Here is an 18,821-nt window from a genome sequence, read left to right as displayed (position 1 = left end):
GCTCTTAACTCAGGCTATATGTAGTTTAGTGCGGCGACCCTGTGTTGCAATGAATCCGACATTGTTGTTATTTTTCCAGCAGACTGTCTGACCGAGACAGGCTACAGTGCTAAGCAGATACGTTACCTGGACTAAGCCGTGACTACACACCGTGCTCAATTCAGCGTTCCCCGTATTCCACAATTCTTATTTGTTTACCTCACAGGTTGGCTGACCACGCGGGCTACCGTGCTTGGTTTAGTAACCAACCACGAAGCGGACGCGTTACCTGGATTAACAATGACCGCACTCATTGCTCAACTCGACATTGCTTGTGTTCAGTAATTCTCATTCCTCTACTTCTCTCACTTGGCTGCGTCCTATTGGACTAACGGGTGATTTATTGTCAATTACATGTGCAACAATACAACCCAAAAAGTTTGGTTTTTTATATCATGTCAAAAGGATATTTTGGTGAAATTCCGGGTTCGAACTCGAAAGGAATTTTTAGGAATAAAGAAGCAGCCATCTAGCAAATTTAACCTAAAAGTACTAGAAGTTGAAAAACTGTCCTCTAAAATAATTTCATAAATCTAAGATGCATGGTTTGCTAATAAGATTCGTACCTGTTGCTTGTCTTTTTCAATTGGCACAAGTCATCTGTACCAGGTAAACACACATACTGTTATAAATGCAAAAGTAATAACATTAAAATTTCATGCAATATTTTTAGTAAGACGTCGAAATCCTAAAAGTGGTTTAAGTCTTACCACTAAGAAAATACAGCGGACCAGGTGGCATAACTTTAGTAAATTCATGGCGTGTTTAACAGAAATACGACACGAGAGTTTTATAATATAAATATACTAATTTATAATATATATACATATTATGTAGTTTTATGGTTATCAGACAATATAATATGTGAAACTCATTTAGTATCTGCAATATATTTTTATATAAATATTTAGTTATTTTTTTCGAAATAACAAAATAAAATCAATCTCAGTTGTGCATTGTATCTACTCCAAAATCTCACTTCATTACAGTACAGCAATTGCGATAAGCAGAATATTGAAAGCCTTCCTGAAACTAGATAATAAAAAAATGCCAGCTGCAAGTTGAAGCAAAAACTTATTTTTTTGATATGTATCGAGAATACAACGAAGAAAATTTATTATTACAACCAAGTTTCCGCCGTGAATACAATTACAAATAAAATATAGACGTTTAGTAATTAAACATATATATATATAGTTATCGTCGTATCGTCTTGTTTTGAACTCGTTTAGTCGTAACCTGCATGCTTCAGCTTATCCTCTTGCTGTAATATAATAAATATACACATCTGAGAGGTTAGAATTAGAACAAACTATTTATGGATGATATGTTAATGGTGATATCCAGTGCCAGTTCTTTAAATTGTACCTGTTGTACCCTATTATGTATGCGTGGCGTTAAAAATATGACCGTTTACGAGACTTTTGTGCTTGAGACAAAAATGCATTTTATTGTTCTTTTACCCTATAAAAAGCAAGTTGGATATTTCATAAACGATTATGGGTCAACTGATCACTAAATGTTGTTTCGATATGTTTTTTTTTATCAAGCGCAGACGCATAGAGATGGTACAGACATAATAATATATATATATATAGTTTATTTTATATTACACAGGGAGGATGGAACTTCCGTAGTATGTGTAACAGGTTAGATTAGTTGGACCATAATTTTATTCCGATTTTCCATATTTTAGTTCTATTGCGAGTTTGGGGACTGTCTATGTTAGTCAAGAGAACATCCCCCTATAGGTATACGCACAGGCTTCTGTCGCTTTACACAACTTGCTGTAAAATAGGCAAAAAAATTGTTACCTCCATATTGGCACACTTACTTCTAGAGCGCCAGGAAGACTATATTGGCAAATGATATAAAATTAAGTTTTGAGTAGTTTTGCTTTTTTGTCATCTACATATGTTTAGAATATAGTGTCTTCCTATAAAATGTACTTCTTTAAACATGTCAATTGATTGAGTACTTACATCTTTTAAAGCACCAGGGATAACCAGGAAATTGTGGTATAGCTTCAAAACAACAATTACGTATGACACAATCAAACCAGTTCAATGAAGAGCTGGAACTGCAATCTTCTCGTTTTTCGACAGGATATTCATCTATGTATCGGCACCTCTTTTCACCTCGCCTGCGCTCTGGGGATTAACAGTAAGTTAAACAAAAAGTGCAAGATATTGAATCACTATTTTTTAGCTTTACAGGGCATCTAGATGAGCATGAGCAAATTTTTTACATAAAACTGAACACTGAAAAAATGCTCTGTTTAAATTGTGCTTTCTACGTTACATATACAACTACCATTTTTGTTCGTCGTTTATTCGCGTAACCAAAGCTTACGAAATTTACGTACAACTTCAAATCAAAGATATTTTTGTATCAAAGCTGGGATATGTTGAAAGATTATGAGCCGAACAAATAGGATTCTGAAAGCTGTCTTTAACCTAATACTAAGGTCTAAACTACGATTTCTAGATTGGGATGCAGAATAAATATTTTGCTTACCAGGTGGTTCGTCGGTGGGCTCCAAAGTATTCTCTGTGAGGGAAAAATAAAATGTTTAGGGAGATTTCTCTTTTTGAAAAATTGACAAATCTTTATTAACATAAATTCCACGCATATCATTAAAAATATTTTTGAAAAAGAGAATTCTGAAATTCTACTACATATGAAAATTAAAATTGAATTAAAATTATTTGAAGACACGGTTACGCGTGACAATAAATTAACAATCTAATAACTAAATATTCTATTACTAACCTAATCCTTTGAAACATGGTGGGGGTTCTTCAATTCCGATGATTCGATCCAGTGCTGATAGCTTGAATTTTTCATAACAACATCCTTTCACTTCTACACATGATTTTCGATTGACAACATAATTGATTTCCTCTATATTTTATAAAATAAATAGTGACAGAATATTCGTAGGTGACAAATAAATTTATCCTGATATTATTCGTGGTTCATAATAAATTTATTGAAGACGTTTGTGTGCTGTACAAATGTTTTGAATATTGTAATAATGCATTCGGAATCCAATTACTCGGCCTAAAAAAAATTTATATGTTTGAGTCAACTTGAAAAATTAAAATAAATCAAACATTATTTGTGACAATATTTTACAAACATACCCTTTTCAAAACAACCTTTCCGGTTTTCAGGCTTTATGTATCTGTCACATACTTCTTCCTCTCGTACTGGCGCTCCTGTATACAAATATTGAATCCAGATTGTTAACAACAATACAAAGAAAATAACGACAAATAAAAATCGGTAGAAAAATACAATCACTTACTTTTCTTGTAGTAGCACCATGGTACTCTGCTGTATAAACTTTGCAATGAAACAGTGCTGTCGTAACAGCATTGCGGATTCTCCAGGCATGTGGTCCTGTTTATACCTATATATAAATCAAATATAATTAGAGATACGAACGCAACAAACTTAGACAGTGTGTATATCTCCGACTGTTTGTTCAACCACTCGGACAAATATATAAATTGAATCTACCCGAAAATCCACATTCTTCTCTTTCTTGAGGTTTCACTTTGTAGCATTGCCCTAAAATGGATAGGAAATATGGTAGGCAGTCGTATTAAAGAACTCTAGTCTAGGCCTATTTGTGTGGACGATCATCGATGTACATTCATGCCAACTTGCTGAGCGCAGAAAGAGTAAAATCATTATTACTCTAAGATATCAGGGCAATTTGCGAACATAAATAGTCAGCTTGTATACATAACAGGTATCACATTGTTTATTTCACCTGACAAGTTACATTTTCTCAGAGAAACATAACCATTCTTGTTTTTACTTAAAGTTTTCATCTCAATTTTAAACTGCAACAAGCTTTGTAAAGCGTGCGTCGATTTTGATGCAAACATTGTATTATTGATTAAAAATTGTAACTAAAGAGAACAAGTGAAACACGCACTCATAATCATCCACGCCTTTCCAGCGAGAATATTTTCGAAAGACTTTAAAGCGTGGTTCTACACACATCGTGCTTTTTATTTTTTTCAAATGTCCTATTTTTCTTTTTTGTTATAATTTGTTAAACGCTTACCGTATTCTCTCCTTCGAAAACATGCTGGAATTGACAAATTTCTGTAATCTGGTTGAAAACAGCATTCCAAATCATCACATTCATCCTCTCCTTCACGAGTGAGGGCGACTGAATTATCAATACACGGAAATCGATCTTCAGGTTCAACGTCTTCACACTCGTACTCAAAGAAACCAACTTAAATAATAATAATGATAATATTCGATTAGAAAAGATATGGATCCATTGACAAGGATTTAACTAATAGGCGATGATAAAGAATATTACTGGCGTTTTTGTTAACACTCCGTCATTTCAACTAATATAATTGTACACGAAATGTACATATGGATCGTTTTGGTATTATGTTGTTGTTGTTCTTGTTGGTGTTTTTCTTCTTGTTGTTATATAGCATGGTTGTCCAACCTTTTTGGCCAAAGGGCCACATTTAGTTTACGAATGATTGCGCGGGCCACTTGACATGGTTTTTATGTTTCAGTTTTCAAGATACAGTTAAGTCAAAAGTTTTTACCAAACATAAATATTTCAATGCCAAGTATGACACCGCTTTTATCCAATGAGTTTGTCAATATGCGATGGACTATGTAGCAATTCATAGCGAATTTTTCATATGCCTGTCAGAAATTAGTGATCTCACAGGGAATTTGAATTGGTTCATCAGCGAAAAAAACTTGCTCGTACAAGTAGCCTATGTGCTGTCAAATATTGAGGTCATAAAAACCGCCTCTTCTAGCTTCAAAGAAAAAGGACAGAAAAACAGATTGAAATACATGGCACACGATAAAAATAAATTCAAACATATCTCTCCAGCAATAACGCTCACAATGGGACCTAAATAAGATTTCGATAGCTGGTACTTCTTGCACGTTTGAATGACAAGGAATAATTTTTTTATTAGAGGTTCCAAAAATGGCCTAGATTTGTAAAAAGACATTGGGATTCGAATAATACCGCGCGGGCCACTCGGAAACCTACGACGGGCCACGGGTTGGACGACCCTGTTATAAAGAAATCGCTTTTATCATTATCTACTGGACCAAATGATTTACAATTTTCAGTTGTTGAAGATTGTATTTTTTGCCAGGAGGCTATTACGTTTAAAAATTACCGTACAGTGGACAAGGTAAGGTACTGTATAGGGCAAGGTAGACTACTGCTTCGTGTTATCCTTCGTATTCATCTATTTGAGCATCGCTCTCTTGCTCTAATGGGCAAGTTATGTTATCACATTTTAATGTATGGTTCCAACGTTAAAGGCATGTACACCCGCCTAAAAGTATGAAGTGACTCACATGTTAGTATGCCCTTCTCTTCATCATCGATATCAGGTTCATTTATAATTAAACTTCCGTCAGTTGGAACGAGAAATCCTGTTTGAATACATTTGTAAATATGAAAAGTTAAAAATAATTATTAGTATTTTGGGTTTTTGTAACTTCTATATATTTTATAATCTAATATTTTGTCTATCAAATACGATAACTGTATCAGGAAATCATTCGAGTTTATAATATGAGAGCATATACCTAATTCCGGTTAAGAATTGCGATTAATTAGAAATATATATATCTTCCAAGTAAGAAAAATTAAGCGTATATCGGTAAAGTTTGCCAATGACAAAAAATCAGGGGGTAACCTACTAACTATATCTTTCCTAATCATTTCTATGTTATGTTAATCATAAACATTGAGAATAAAACTTTGCATGCTAGAAATAAATTGCTTACTGTTTGGTAGACGAGTTGGAGCAGGAAAAGCAGTCGGTGCGTGCGGCTTCCACACAAAATCTGGACGCAACGGATGGGGCCCAATCGGCTGTTAAAAAGTGCAATTCAATATATTCACTGACATTTGACCCCTGAAAAATCTTTACCATTGCCAAATATTTAACGCTTTTCTTGGGAGTTTTTTGAAGAGTTGGGAAATCTAATACTTAAGCTTGGTATAAAAAACATGTTTTACTAAAGAATTAACCACGAAATGACGTGTGTTTCTCGTTTTAATTTCCGCAACAATGACCAATCAGCAATAAGACGTAACAGTTGCAATTTATCAGCTATACAAGCATGGTTCTAAACATTGCCTCGTTTTCGTGATATTTGTCAGTTTTGTTCCCAAAAAGTTGTAAATCAAATAACTTAATTGTCGGTACCTGTAAGCGGCACATGGTTTAATGTATTTATCAGGAATGATCATTTTAACTATATAAGCCAATTTGTGAGCGCCAACAATTCCAAAATTTTGCATTTTGAACATGTTCAATCTCCTTAATATGAAGTACAAAATGGTACAAGGTATTTGGTATTTGAACTTCTTATGAATAAAGTAGGTATACAAAAGAGATGAAGCTAAAAATTATAAACAAATGTGAAGTTACCATTAATGTAGGGAAAAAGTTGTCGAATGGATTTGTGTTTCCACTGTCGACAAAGTTTTCAAACGCTTCTGGTAATCGATTGTTTGGAATCCCTGTAATTAAAATTTTTTAGATATATATATATATATTTATCGGTAAGTTATATTTATTTATTTGATTTACACAAAAAAATAAGTAGAAAACTCTTACATGGTATGAAATTTTTTCTTGCAAATCGAAAAAAGTTATACATGTCTTCTGTAGTTTCGTCAGAGAAAGCAAGTCTCAAACCTGATAAAACAAGGGAATTTAAATAGAAAAATGCTGCGCATATATGTTCGTAATAGGGCTGTTGATTCGGGGAATTTACATTCAATTGTGGTTGAGAAAATATGACTCCGACTCCAGTTCTTAGAAAATCTAGTGAAGGTCGCGCCTACGCGCTACCTGCGAGAGGAAATGTAGGAGATAGCTTTGGGTCACTTAAAAAGCGGATGCTCGTTGGGTGATTATTACATACACGCGGGTCGTTGCGCCGGACGAACAGCCGAAACCCTAATCCCCCAACCGACTCACTCAATGAAGTGATTTGCATATCAATTAACAGAGCGGTTACCCCTTAGGAAAGCCGAGTACAATCAATTTTACAATGCGTGATCACTCTACCGTGACGAAACTTTCTTGGTCGTAAAGTTTACCTCAATTACCTTATATTATCCAAATATGGCATATCTACCTATTACCATTATCGAAATATAACCTAAAATCACTGGCGGGTGACTGAGAAGGGAAAAGGAAAATTTTTTCTTAAAAATGATTTGGAACCTTTGCCAAACTATTAGGATGCGATTTAATTCCCAATGACGCTTCCTTGAAACCTGCAATAAGGCAAACATCACTGGAGCAACAAAATGGTTTTCTAACCATGCCAATGTCCTTCGATCACCCATACAACTTTTCAGAGGCCTGCAATAAGTCAAAATTATTAAACCGTGACTGGGGTGTGTGAGGAAAAGAAATTCCTCTAGGAAATAATTTAAAAAAGTTTTCAACCAGTCCTATGACATTTATTTCCTAATAAGTCCATTCTGAGGCATGCAACACTCTGAAGTAACCGAAGCGTGACTGAGGAAGTCAATTACCAATTTCTCAGTGATAAATTCATTAATATATATTTCTCTCCGACGGTTAAGCAACGTTGTGCCCAAAATCCCATTCTGAGGGCCACGAAACGTTCAAAATCAAAAATACTTAAGTGGGTGTGGCTTCGCACACGTTTTTTCATCACAGGGGGTGGTGGGACATAGCCTCCACACCAAACTTTTGAAAAAATTCCCGGTGTTCGGACAATCGCTTTTTTACCCAGGAAACGCGCTAAGCGGCTCTAAACCCCGAAATCACTCGAGCGTGTCTTAACTTACAGGTTGATTGACAGTACCCGCCTTTGACACACAAAAACCCGTTTTGACCCCCTTCCTCTTGCCAGAAAAAAACCTTTGTCTTTCGTGGCCCCTTTCATAGAGCATCAAATCCCCTCTTTTCACATTGTTTTTTCCTATTTGAGAGATGATATTTTTCTAACAATAACATGAGTTCTAATTATTCCAAATTGTTCATACATGAATATAATAATGGTACCTGCTGAAGGGAACTAATAAAAGGAAAAATGTGGAACCTTCAAAAACTCCTGAACTTCTGAAATTCACCATTAACAACTGAAATAATATTAGTCTCACCAATATTCCCTAAATAATTTTCAAAACATATTCGTCTTCTCTTTCTTCCGTTTTTTGACCTTTGTTCTCTTTCAAGACAGCAACCAGCGTCATAGCATTGCTCTCTTGTTACGATTACTCTTCCATATAACTTTTGACAAGGAATTTGCAAGTATTCCGGGTGGTTCTCACAGACGTAATCTAAATTGAATGTATTAGAAAATAATTTCCGATGTGCCTCGTCACTAGATTCGTGAATGATATATACAGCGGTGGCGGCGCGTCAATAGGGCCAACCGGGGCAATGTCCCGGTTTTTCGGTATAATAAAAAATATTCGAAAAATACCTCAATATCGGTTGCACAGACTGTCTACACTAGCCATATTCTCCCGACATGGTTCATTTTTCGCTCGCAAAGCCTTCGCCGAACGTCGACGGGGCGACGCCGATTTTGCCCCGGTTGCTCATTGTATATCGTATTCTCTTTTTTATCTTCCACTCGCCGCGTTTGTCTCGTTTGTTTTCTGTTTCTTTTACTAAATCATCGGGGCCGATCGGGGCTAGCCCCGAAATTATGACGACATAATGCTGACGTTTCTTACAACAACGTGTTGACATATTCACGCATTCCTTCTCGTTCGTTGGTTGCTTGAAGAGTTGATAGTTTCCCCGCCTTCGTTTTTGTCGCTTGTTTCGCTATTTGAATCAGTTAGAGACCTTTAGTCCATTTGCTTTCCGGCTTCGCATTTCTTAGCCTTAGACCTCATAATGAATAAGGTTGATGCACTACTTCGCACTCCGTTTTCGCAGCTGCCGCTGGAACAAAAATTAGAGGTACAACGCCTTGGGCCTTATCAACCAAAAAATTGTTCACTGGAACAATCCCATGACGGAGGAAAGCGTCGGCGTACATTCTGCGCAGAAACTTGGTATAAAAAACACGAATGGTTTTGTTACAGCGAGGACAAAAATGCACTTTTTTGTTTTCATTGCCTACTTTTTGCTACCGCCCGTGACTCACGTTGGTGTAAATTTGGTTTTAGAGATCTTAAACATCTTTCCGAGCGTGCCAGGGATCATCAATCTTCTATGGAGCATCTGGACAATGCAGTAAAATACCGAACATTCGGAAATGTTAATATTGCAGCACAGTTGGATGAACGACGCGCGGTTTCTATTCGTCGGCACAACCAAAACGTCGAGAAAAACCGCCATGTTCTCGGTCGATTGATAGATGTTTTGAAGTTCATTGGTTGTCACGAGCTGTCCCTCCGTGGGCACAATGAACGGGCTAGCTCTTCTAATAGAGGGGTATTTTTGGATATGGTGGAATACACCGCATCCCTAGATACAGTATTGAGAGTTCATCTTGATGCCGCAACTGTTTCGAAAGGGACATCTAAGGATATCCAAAATGATTTGCTCGACTCAATGTATAAAATTTATTTACAACATTTGGCTCTGGAAATTGAGAATTGCCAGTTCCTTTTGATTCAGTCTGACGAGACAACTGACATCACGTGCGTTTCCCAACTGGCTGTGATTTTTCGGTTTGTGAAAGACGGTAAACCTACCGAGAGATTTCACAGCTTTGTACCAATCGTTGATCGCACGGCTTGCGGGATATCGGCTGTACTGAAAGAAGTGTTACAGCCTTACAACGCGAAGTCAAAATTGATAGCTCAAACTTATGACGGCGCGGCAGTCATGAGTGGGTCGAAACATGGTGTTCAAGTTTATATAAAAGAAGATTTTCCTCATGCGCATTTTTCACATTGTTATGCACACCAATTTAACCTCGTTATTAAAAATATGTGTCTTGATACCCCTCTCGTCCGTATATTTTTTGCAAATGTTTCGGGGTTTTCTTCATTTTTTTCCGTTTCGCCGAAGCGCTCTGTCCTCCTTCGCCAGATATGTAGCCGCCGTCTCCCAGCTTGTGCACCAACACGTTGGAACTTCCAATCACGCGTGGTGCAGGGCGTGTCCGAAATTAGGTCTGAGCTCATTGAGTGTTTTAATGGCATTCAGAGCTCTCCGGTTTGGGACGAACGCTCTGTGAGGGAGGCGGCAGGTCTAAAGCGTCTGCTAGAAGATGGTAAGTTTTCATTTTTTCTCGCTTTTTTCTCCACAATATTCTATCACGTGGATGTATTATACGGCGCATTGCAGTCAAGGCTAATGGATGGAGCGTCTGTGCAGTCGTGTATTTCAGACTTCTGCGATGCTGTATCTCGTATCCGGGAAACAATAAAATACGACGACACATGGAGTGCTACTTTACTCCGCGGGCAAACAACGCAGCGTTTGATTTTGTCTGCAAAGGAATGCTGTGACATTCTGGTAAATCAAATAGGCGATCGTCTGCGCACTGAACACCTTGCCGCGTTCTCTTTTATGAACCCCAAAAATTTGCACGTCAATTTCCCATCCATTTGTTGGCTACGGTCTCCAAATTTTACCCCATGATAAACGTGGGTAAATCGGAAAATGAATTGTGATGTATATACACCAATCAAACTTTTTTGAACATCACATCAACTTGCGCGCTCTATGGGTTCCTCATAGATAACACTCTAGTAACTACCTTTGCGTCGTCTGCAAAATTTCTGGACATCATTTTGACGACGCCTATTTCTTCCGCCGACGCAGAGCGAACATTCAGCACGCTGAAGCGTATTAAAACGTATCTCAGAAACACAATGAAGCAAGATAGATTAAATTCCTTGGCTGTTTTATCTATTCACAGAGACGTTATTTCTGGGATGCATGACTTTAATCAGCGCGTTATTGAGCTTTTTCCTCACAAGAAACCGCGGCGTGTTGCATATATGTTCAAGCAGTAGAAGTCTAGCAGCATATATATCTATGAGTGAGCGACGCATGTCCTTATCTTCGCATAACTTTCCTTTCTTCATAGTAACGTTTTAAACCTTATTTTAGGTTTTGTCTGCTTTCCCGAAGTTTCTGTTAATATGTCATTGTATTTATCTGGGTAAATATTGCCTTTCCTTTTGAAAGAGGTTTCAAAATAAACTATGTCTATATTTATTAATCTCTTTTGACTTGCACCGGTTTTAAAGACACTTTCTTATCGTTAAAAATTGTCGCTTTTGCCGATTGGTTGTTACCGATGGAATGGTTTTTATACTCATAAAATGATGGGAGAACTTACAGCGCTCATCCTGTCCCCGTAGATGGGGGTGACTTGGTCCCGCAGTAGCTTGCCCCGGTTGTCAAAATGACCACGCGCCGCCACTGATATACAGTATATATATATCACTTTGTAAGTTAGTCAAAGATTGAATTTAATTTTGTTTGTCAAGAATCAAACTGTTTCGATGTTTTAAGCAGCGTCTCCCATGAAATGACCTTTTTGTAAAGGTTGTAGACGCATCGTCCACGACTTAAACTTCATTACAGGGGGTAAAAATGACATAATCGAGTCTGTTCATATACGCCCGACAAAAATTGCGCCAAACTTGACATAAATGTTAATAAGTATTATTTTACACATTATTATTATTTGCGATCCGGTACCGGTATGGCTAACCAACCGCGGACCGGCACCGGCTCGAGTGCACTCACCGGTGGCCTTTTCTCCAAATACATCTTCAAATGAACTTCCTTTATGAAATTCATTGTTTATTCCCAATCCTACTTTATCATATTCCGTCCTGTTAAATTTATCAGTTTTGTTTTGAAATTCTTCAATCACGCCAACAAATGTTCTTGTATTATTTGGATAAAATGCCTCCTGTGCTATAAAAAAGTACATGTTTTAAAATGATGTTTGTTATACCAAATATGTGTCATTTTTCTAATTTCGAGAGGGTATAACTCGAGAGGTTATCATTCTGGAAGACCAGAATCATCTGCATATTAGAAAGTCATCTTGTGTCATACGCTTATTGGACACAAAGTAGGAAGTTTAATACATCTCAACCAAATCTAGGTAGAAATGATATAATTTTAACGGGAGACACCTTCTGTAAGATTAAAATTATATGTCGACATATCAATATGAGGTTTGAACGTTGAAAACTTTACTAAATATTCAGTAAAATATACAATGCGTGCTAAACAAGAAATATTTACTATAAGGAACTTCAGTAATTAGTGATATTGACTTACGGTATTCACTATGAATGGAATATAGATAAGACCACATTATTGCATCCTCAACTTTTCCGGCAAACAAAGATCTGTAGAAAGCGTCTCGAAATGGATTCCCTGAGTGAAACAATTTTTTAAAATAAATATTTTCTGTCCCGATGATAGCACACTAGTCGTGTATAAAGGTTCTATACAGAGTTTGTGTACAGATTAGATTTCAGATTTATAGATGTCGACATGGGGTAACGTTTTCCTATAAAAGAAAGATGACATCACAGTCTTATTTATTAAAGCTGATTATTCGCTGATAAATTCAACACCAATGCTGCTTTTCTCTCTATATATTATATAAGAATAATTCCACGGTGAAAACTTGGAGATAATGTATCACACAACTTCCTAACGGAGAGCTCAGCCAACTGGAATTACCTTTTTGGTCATATGGTAGAACAATATTGGTGTAGTAATTAACCATATATACACCGAGATTATCTTTTTTGCCCGATAGAAGTCTGTTTAGTGTTTCTGCAGGAAAGTATGTGTTGTTGTTTTTTGCTGAAAAAGAGAGAACTAAATGTTACGATATATATAATTTTTTGATATATAATATATATTAATTCTATGTCATACATAACACAACAAATGTAGCTTTACGTCTAATACTACTCTAAGTCGTTAATAGAACTTAAAAAGATAACATAAGAATATGGCATATTTATGGACAAACCATGTGCAAGTGCAATTAGATGTCTCAGGACAGCTCCATAATTTTTATCAATTAAAAGATCTAGCGTAGTTCGATCCAATCCTGAAATATTAAGATGGCGATTTTAATTTAAATTATGTTCCTAATAGGCTGCTGTTCGGGTAAAGGTGTTTAACAGGAACTATTCGATATCGCAAGTCAATGGATGTTTTGGGGTGAGAGTATTCAATTTTTTTTATAATAGTGGAAATCGTCGTTTTATGTTTTGGTCTCTTTTTCCTACATTAATTAAATATAACTATGATTTTCAAAAAGTCTTGTACTTATCCGTGCTTTTAGCTATTTAATTTAATCAGTCATAAATAAATATTAGTTTAATCAGATGCTCTCATACCTGCAGCGCTAGCGGCTCGGTCTAACACTCGATCAAGAGGATTTTTTCCTGCAAGAATATCCCCAACGAATGGATTCAATGAAGCTTTTCGATCTCCTACATTAAATAGATGAAACTGTCAATGAGAGACAAGAAAGAATAAAGGAAGCAATTGAAGTGGGATGTCCCGCCGACCGTAAAAATATGTGACAGGGAAATGGGGACCTGAAAGTCTTCTTATTCATTGTAAAATCGATAATATACGTAGTCTAGGATTAAATATTTTCCTGACCTAACCCTAATTTTCAACCATTCCTCAAAAGCACCATGGGCCATTTTTTCTCGCTGCATAAGTAGTCATTATTATATATGATAAACCATTATCCATTTGCAGTGACTATGTGACTGTTTCTATACTTCTTTCCGTGCACTACGGACGACTAAAGGTGCTCGCCATCGTGTTTCCGACGACTCTGATTCGTTTTCAAAGGCTCAAAAACCTATCGGGCATGCTTGACGGGACTAGATTTTGCTTATTTTGTTATTTGTATTATTTCAGGATCGAGTTATGCAGAGCAGGACATGGTCCTCACTGATATATTTTTCACTGGAAGAGATTTATCTATTTTGGTTGACTCTGAGCACCACTGTACACTTCATCGCGATTCACGATTACAATAACCTTTTTCAGTTTGAGTGCCGTTAAGGTTGGTGGTGTTTACGTTCTGTCTGTCGATCCGTGATCTTATTGATTCGTGAATTTCTGCTGGATAATAAAGTTGTTTACTCAGATCATCAGACTATCGTACCCACACAAAATCTTCTGATGGTGTCGCCAACTTGCGAACATATTAAATCATGGAGCAATACCGTTACATATGATAATACAGTATTCTACTTCTCGTATGGTATAGTCACATAGTGGTTTACGTACTTTCTCTCCCCCCCCCCAATTCATGCAAATATATATATATATCTTTACTATACGAGTTGTGGTTACACAAGACTAACTGCCTTTCCTTGCTCTATGCCTTTGTGAAGTGGATCCGTATGCGCCTAACGCAAGGATGCTGTGGCAAGAATAAAGATTAATATACCATCTGAATTGAGAGTTTTGTTGCACGCTAACACAAGGTCAGACGAAAATGCTTGTCTGAAGAAGTCTAAATACGATACGTTACTGAAATACATTTGTGTTAGTGTGCTGCAAAGCTCTCGAATCAAAATATATATCTTTACTGGTAAACAATTACCATATCTAAACAAGCAAAAAGTCGTAGACCTATGTATACGATATATATATATCAGACCATGCATTACATTTTTTCGAAAATTGTAACGATATATATTATATTTATATATCAGGGATTAATTCTGTTCTTACTACATATTATACTTAACAATACCATGAAATATCCATCTTACTGGTTACAAGCAGTAACAATCGCTTGGTGTCAATTTTTCCATCTTTAAAAGCCAGTAACCATTCCGAACCAGGATATTCTGTAAATAGATTGAAATGTTGTGGTATAGATGTAACAAGGTTGTCTGCAATACAGGTGGCCCATTAGTTTCAACGTGCCTAGACGGGGCTGAACTCAAGTCAACCCGAGTCCAAATCTAAGCCGATTCCTAGAACTTACGCATTGTGGAATTCTCTTCCACGCGCTTGTCTCCTCGACGAATTTGACTTGAATTGTTTCAAGTCTAGTTTTAACCTAACATAAAACGTCAGCGGTACTTGTAACCTTACCATTTGACTGATCGATAACCGCGAACAAATATGCTTTGTTTTTAACGAAAGTCTATATAATAAAAATAGTAGAGAAAGTATGTTGCGTATATATTAAATAAATCACCACTTACTTTCCACGTACAAAGCGCTGAGTACATCAAATGGAACGCCATCTCGTGCTAATAAAACAATGGCAGCTTTTGTCAGTCCATTATCAGTTGACGCTGCAATATAGGAAAAAGCATCAGTTCTTAAGATGAACGTTGTCATTCAAATATTCTGATAAACATGAATTGACTTCAACCAGCATGCACTTTTCCCGTTATTTTAAAAAAATACGCAATACATTGTTAACTAATGTTTTTATTATTTAAACTTAATTGTAGAATTTCATCTAAACCTTGGTTTTCTTTACGAGCTTTCGATAAAGAAGATTATATATACTCACATTTATAACACCAGGCGACGCCTTTTATTGTTGTTGTATTATCGTAACAACAATATCTAAAAATGGATATGAGTTGAGAATTATCTGTTGGTATTGGAGTTATAGACTTTTAACGCCAAGGTACGCGTTTAGTACAGTTGTCGAGTGCGCCAGGCTTCGGCGTGTGTGATTGAGTTTTAGCTCAAAAATCTTGTCACTTTAGTAGAAAATATCATATTTTTTCGGATATGATTAACACCATTTAAATGCCTGAGTTATTTTTAACATGTAAGCTCTTTTTATAACCTATTTCAAACATATCGTCTCGATTTTGATCCGGGCTTGCATTTGATAAAGTTAGCGGGTCTAAGCAGGTTGAACTAGGATTTGTTTTGTATAGATACTTTTCAAACAAATCTTCACGTTCTACTAAGATAACTTACGCCGCTAAGCAGTATTCTCGAGGTATTCCGGGATATCCACAATCTACTTTATTTCTATCTTCCACTATGCATCTCCTTGGAAAGTGTTTGGGACTATGTTGGTGCGTCATTACCAGACACGGCGTGGTGAAAACACCCAAGACTAGAATATTCACAAAAAATATCCCATTCATTTTTTAATTCTAGTCTACGTGATGTATACCCTATTACATCAGTGTATTGTCATATTGCTTTAGAAAATATTGTTTTCACATAGAATGTACATTTGATATAATACAAAATGAATATTCTAGCAAATACCTCTGAGGATATTTATGTGATAGAATTTTTACTCGATCAATTCTGATATACGGAATCACGCTGTTTTCCTAGCAACAATAATACTTTTGAGCGAACCCTAAAGCAAATATCAATAAAAATCCGTTAATTTATACGTGTTTCTACTGTATCTCAGGAACCCTCTACCAGACTTACAATTCTTAAAATTTTGTTCGTGGCATTAATATAAAATGATCTATATAAAATTTTCTCTCTATCATACTAGATAGATAGTTTATTTGAATACTCCATAATATACACAAATTTAAAATGGAGAATTCTGGAGGGCGAGCAGAACCTTTAAAAGTGTTTAAAACATGGGAAATATCATGTGCCAGCACACACACAAAAATAAATTACAAAACACAAACTTATAGTTAAAACAAGGCTTGGGCCAGAAATAATCAAACAAAAGATACTCAAATGTATAGGAACTCCGGGCTGTTATACTTTTGAAACACATAAGCTAGTAATAATGACCAAATCGATATGTACCGTATATGCCGGCAATACGCTAATTCAAAGATTGAACATTGAAAAGGTTTTGTATCTAACCTTGAGTTCCACTTTACTATTATTTGTATTATGTAAATTTCAGAGCTCAAATTTTTCAAAGTAAAACCGCAACACGATGCGATGACTGTTCTCTCTATCTTTATACATAAAATATTTTCTGTGCCAGTACGTGTGAGGTACGTGTTTACACATCACGAAGTAAAAGTTTGATGATACGTTTGGCAAAATAAAGGATGTAGATAATTGATATTATGCTATTGAAACAACCCAATACATTGTTAGAAATACTGTGACCTAATTATCTTTACTAGATGGTAATTGTGGCTTGTAATATTGAGATGATTAGACACGAATTTACAGTTTGACCAATATTGATAAATTTAAAATCCATGCCTGCCTATAATCCCTGTATTGTCAACATTGTATACCTTTCAAACCCATCAATTTTTCTAAGTTGCCTCTAAGCTGCCTCACACTGCTAATTGGCCATTTGAATAGACTTAGCCAGCTGAGTTTTGTATTGTTATTTGACTGCAGTATGCATAATCGTACTCATGAAACGCAGCTTCCCACAAGCAATCGTCGTTTGGCTTCTCATTAAATTTGGCAACAATAATATACCCTTGCGGCATAATTTGAAGTTCATCAAAATTTATATAATCATGAAAAATAAGAAAAATATGTATGATATTCTAGTGAATGTAGAGTATTGTGTGATTGGATACTTTCATCAGATTTCGGCAACATAGTTAATGTTCATGATTTGTCGATGTCGATTACAATTTTTATTGGCTAAAAAGCGCAAATTTTACAGTTCACCGCAAGCATATAATGTTAATAACAGCATTGGGTTCCATACTATCCTTCTACAGTGATTTTCTCCTAACATCGCTTTTTTATGTAATTTTGCACAAAACAACATAATGACGCTCGGGTTGAAAAAGTGTTTGACTCAATTTTTGACTTTCTACTACATCTACGACCTCCCGAAGAAATCAAATTTGGAATAACAAAAGCTTTTTTTAACAGACTGTACTAAACGCTTTCCTATCTTTATTCGACACGAAATGGACTCATGGATCGTTTTGTTATGATGTTCATATTGTATGTGTAAAATCGTCTTTCTTTTCAACTTTACTAGACTGATTGCTTTGAAATTTTCAGTGGATAAAGGTGGCTGTTGTCGCTAGAATGCTATTATTTTTCTTTGTTTCAAATATTTCTGTGGGCTCTATGGAATTCGTTTTCTGTGTGTGGTTACGTCATCTAAATTAAAAATTGCGCACCTTATCGCGATTCCGCGTTCGCAGTTTGGTGGCTTGGTTCAGTCCAAGTCGGAGAAACCACGGTACCGTACCGATATTGTAAAAGATCACATGCACGTACTTGTTCGTTTTGCGATTCGTGCCCATATATTTCAGCAATGCTCTCCTGTTGTTTGATTTTCGAGTTTTTGTCGTAAATTTTTACTTTGATTATTCACATGTAAATCTGAATGAAGAGTCTAACTCCAATGAAAACAAGTCCAACTCCTTCCTACTAAGCATACCTCGTGGTGAAATTTCTGGTATTCTGGTATCAAAATAACAAAAGATGATGCGGAAAACTTACTCCATCCTCGCAACCTACAAAGCAATTTAATGCGCCGATGAATTAATTACACGTTGACATTGTGAAAAATTTTCTTTTGAAAGTCATAATAAAAAAACAACATAGTCTTCTAGTAATGCACAGAAATTTCATAAACGATCAAGAACAATATAGGGTACGTCTGTCACTTCTTCGACTCGCCATCATTCAATATAGCACTTTGTAAAATCCATCCTGAAAAATGGTATTGTTATACTTTGGTGTTATACGTATGATTAACATTGACCACTTATTGTAAAAGAAAAACAAAAATTGATTAACGTTCACTTGGATTACACGGTACAAAATGATTTTCAATTAGTGATCACATTTCTTTATCGAACCAGCCATTTTCCCTTTTTGTCT

At 36.0% G+C, this 18,821-nt stretch overlaps 1 protein-coding gene across 1 annotated transcript; it reads right to left on the bottom strand.

Annotated features, from left to right (window-relative positions):
* Window positions 1-509: 509 nt before the first annotated feature.
* Window positions 510-16,162, bottom strand: LOC120325914 (uncharacterized). Its single transcript, XM_078111613.1, has 22 exons — window positions 15,993-16,162; window positions 15,571-15,626; window positions 15,254-15,346; window positions 14,813-14,890; window positions 13,409-13,504; window positions 13,036-13,116; window positions 12,738-12,863; window positions 12,327-12,425; window positions 11,781-11,954; window positions 8,213-8,392; window positions 6,687-6,767; window positions 6,498-6,589; window positions 5,848-5,935; window positions 5,413-5,490; window positions 4,121-4,297; window positions 3,565-3,615; window positions 3,350-3,454; window positions 3,186-3,260; window positions 2,812-2,943; window positions 2,557-2,589; window positions 2,022-2,189; window positions 510-1,303 (listed from the first exon to the last, which is right to left on the bottom strand). Exons 1-22 carry the CDS (start codon window positions 16,100-16,102, stop codon window positions 1,293-1,295), a joined length of 2,184 nt encoding a protein of 727 aa, XP_077967739.1. The 5' UTR covers window positions 16,103-16,162; the 3' UTR covers window positions 510-1,292.
* Window positions 16,163-18,821: the final 2,659 nt, after the last annotated feature.

Source organism: Styela clava, chromosome 4 (genome assembly GCF_964204865.1).
Source record: "Styela clava chromosome 4, kaStyClav1.hap1.2, whole genome shotgun sequence".
Classification (NCBI taxonomy): Eukaryota; Metazoa; Chordata; class Ascidiacea; order Stolidobranchia; family Styelidae; genus Styela; species Styela clava.
The sequence above is the reverse complement of the archived record's forward strand: the minus strand, read 5'-3'. Positions and strand labels throughout refer to the sequence as shown.

What these genes read in the sequence shown, in the direction of transcription:
- LOC120325914 (XM_078111613.1), bottom strand. Translation starts at nt 16,102, where the DNA reads ATGACGCACCAACATAGTCCCAAACACTTTCCAAGGAGATGCATAGTG. An exon ending in AGAAGAATGTGGATTTTCGG is followed by an intron (nt 3,455 to 3,564) that starts GTAGATTCAATT and finishes ATTTATATATAG; the next exon opens with GTATAAACAGGACCACATGC. An exon ending in ACCATGTTTCAAAGGATTAG is followed by an intron (nt 2,590 to 2,811) that starts GTTAGTAATAGA and finishes TTTCCCTCACAG; the next exon opens with AGAATACTTTGGAGCCCACC.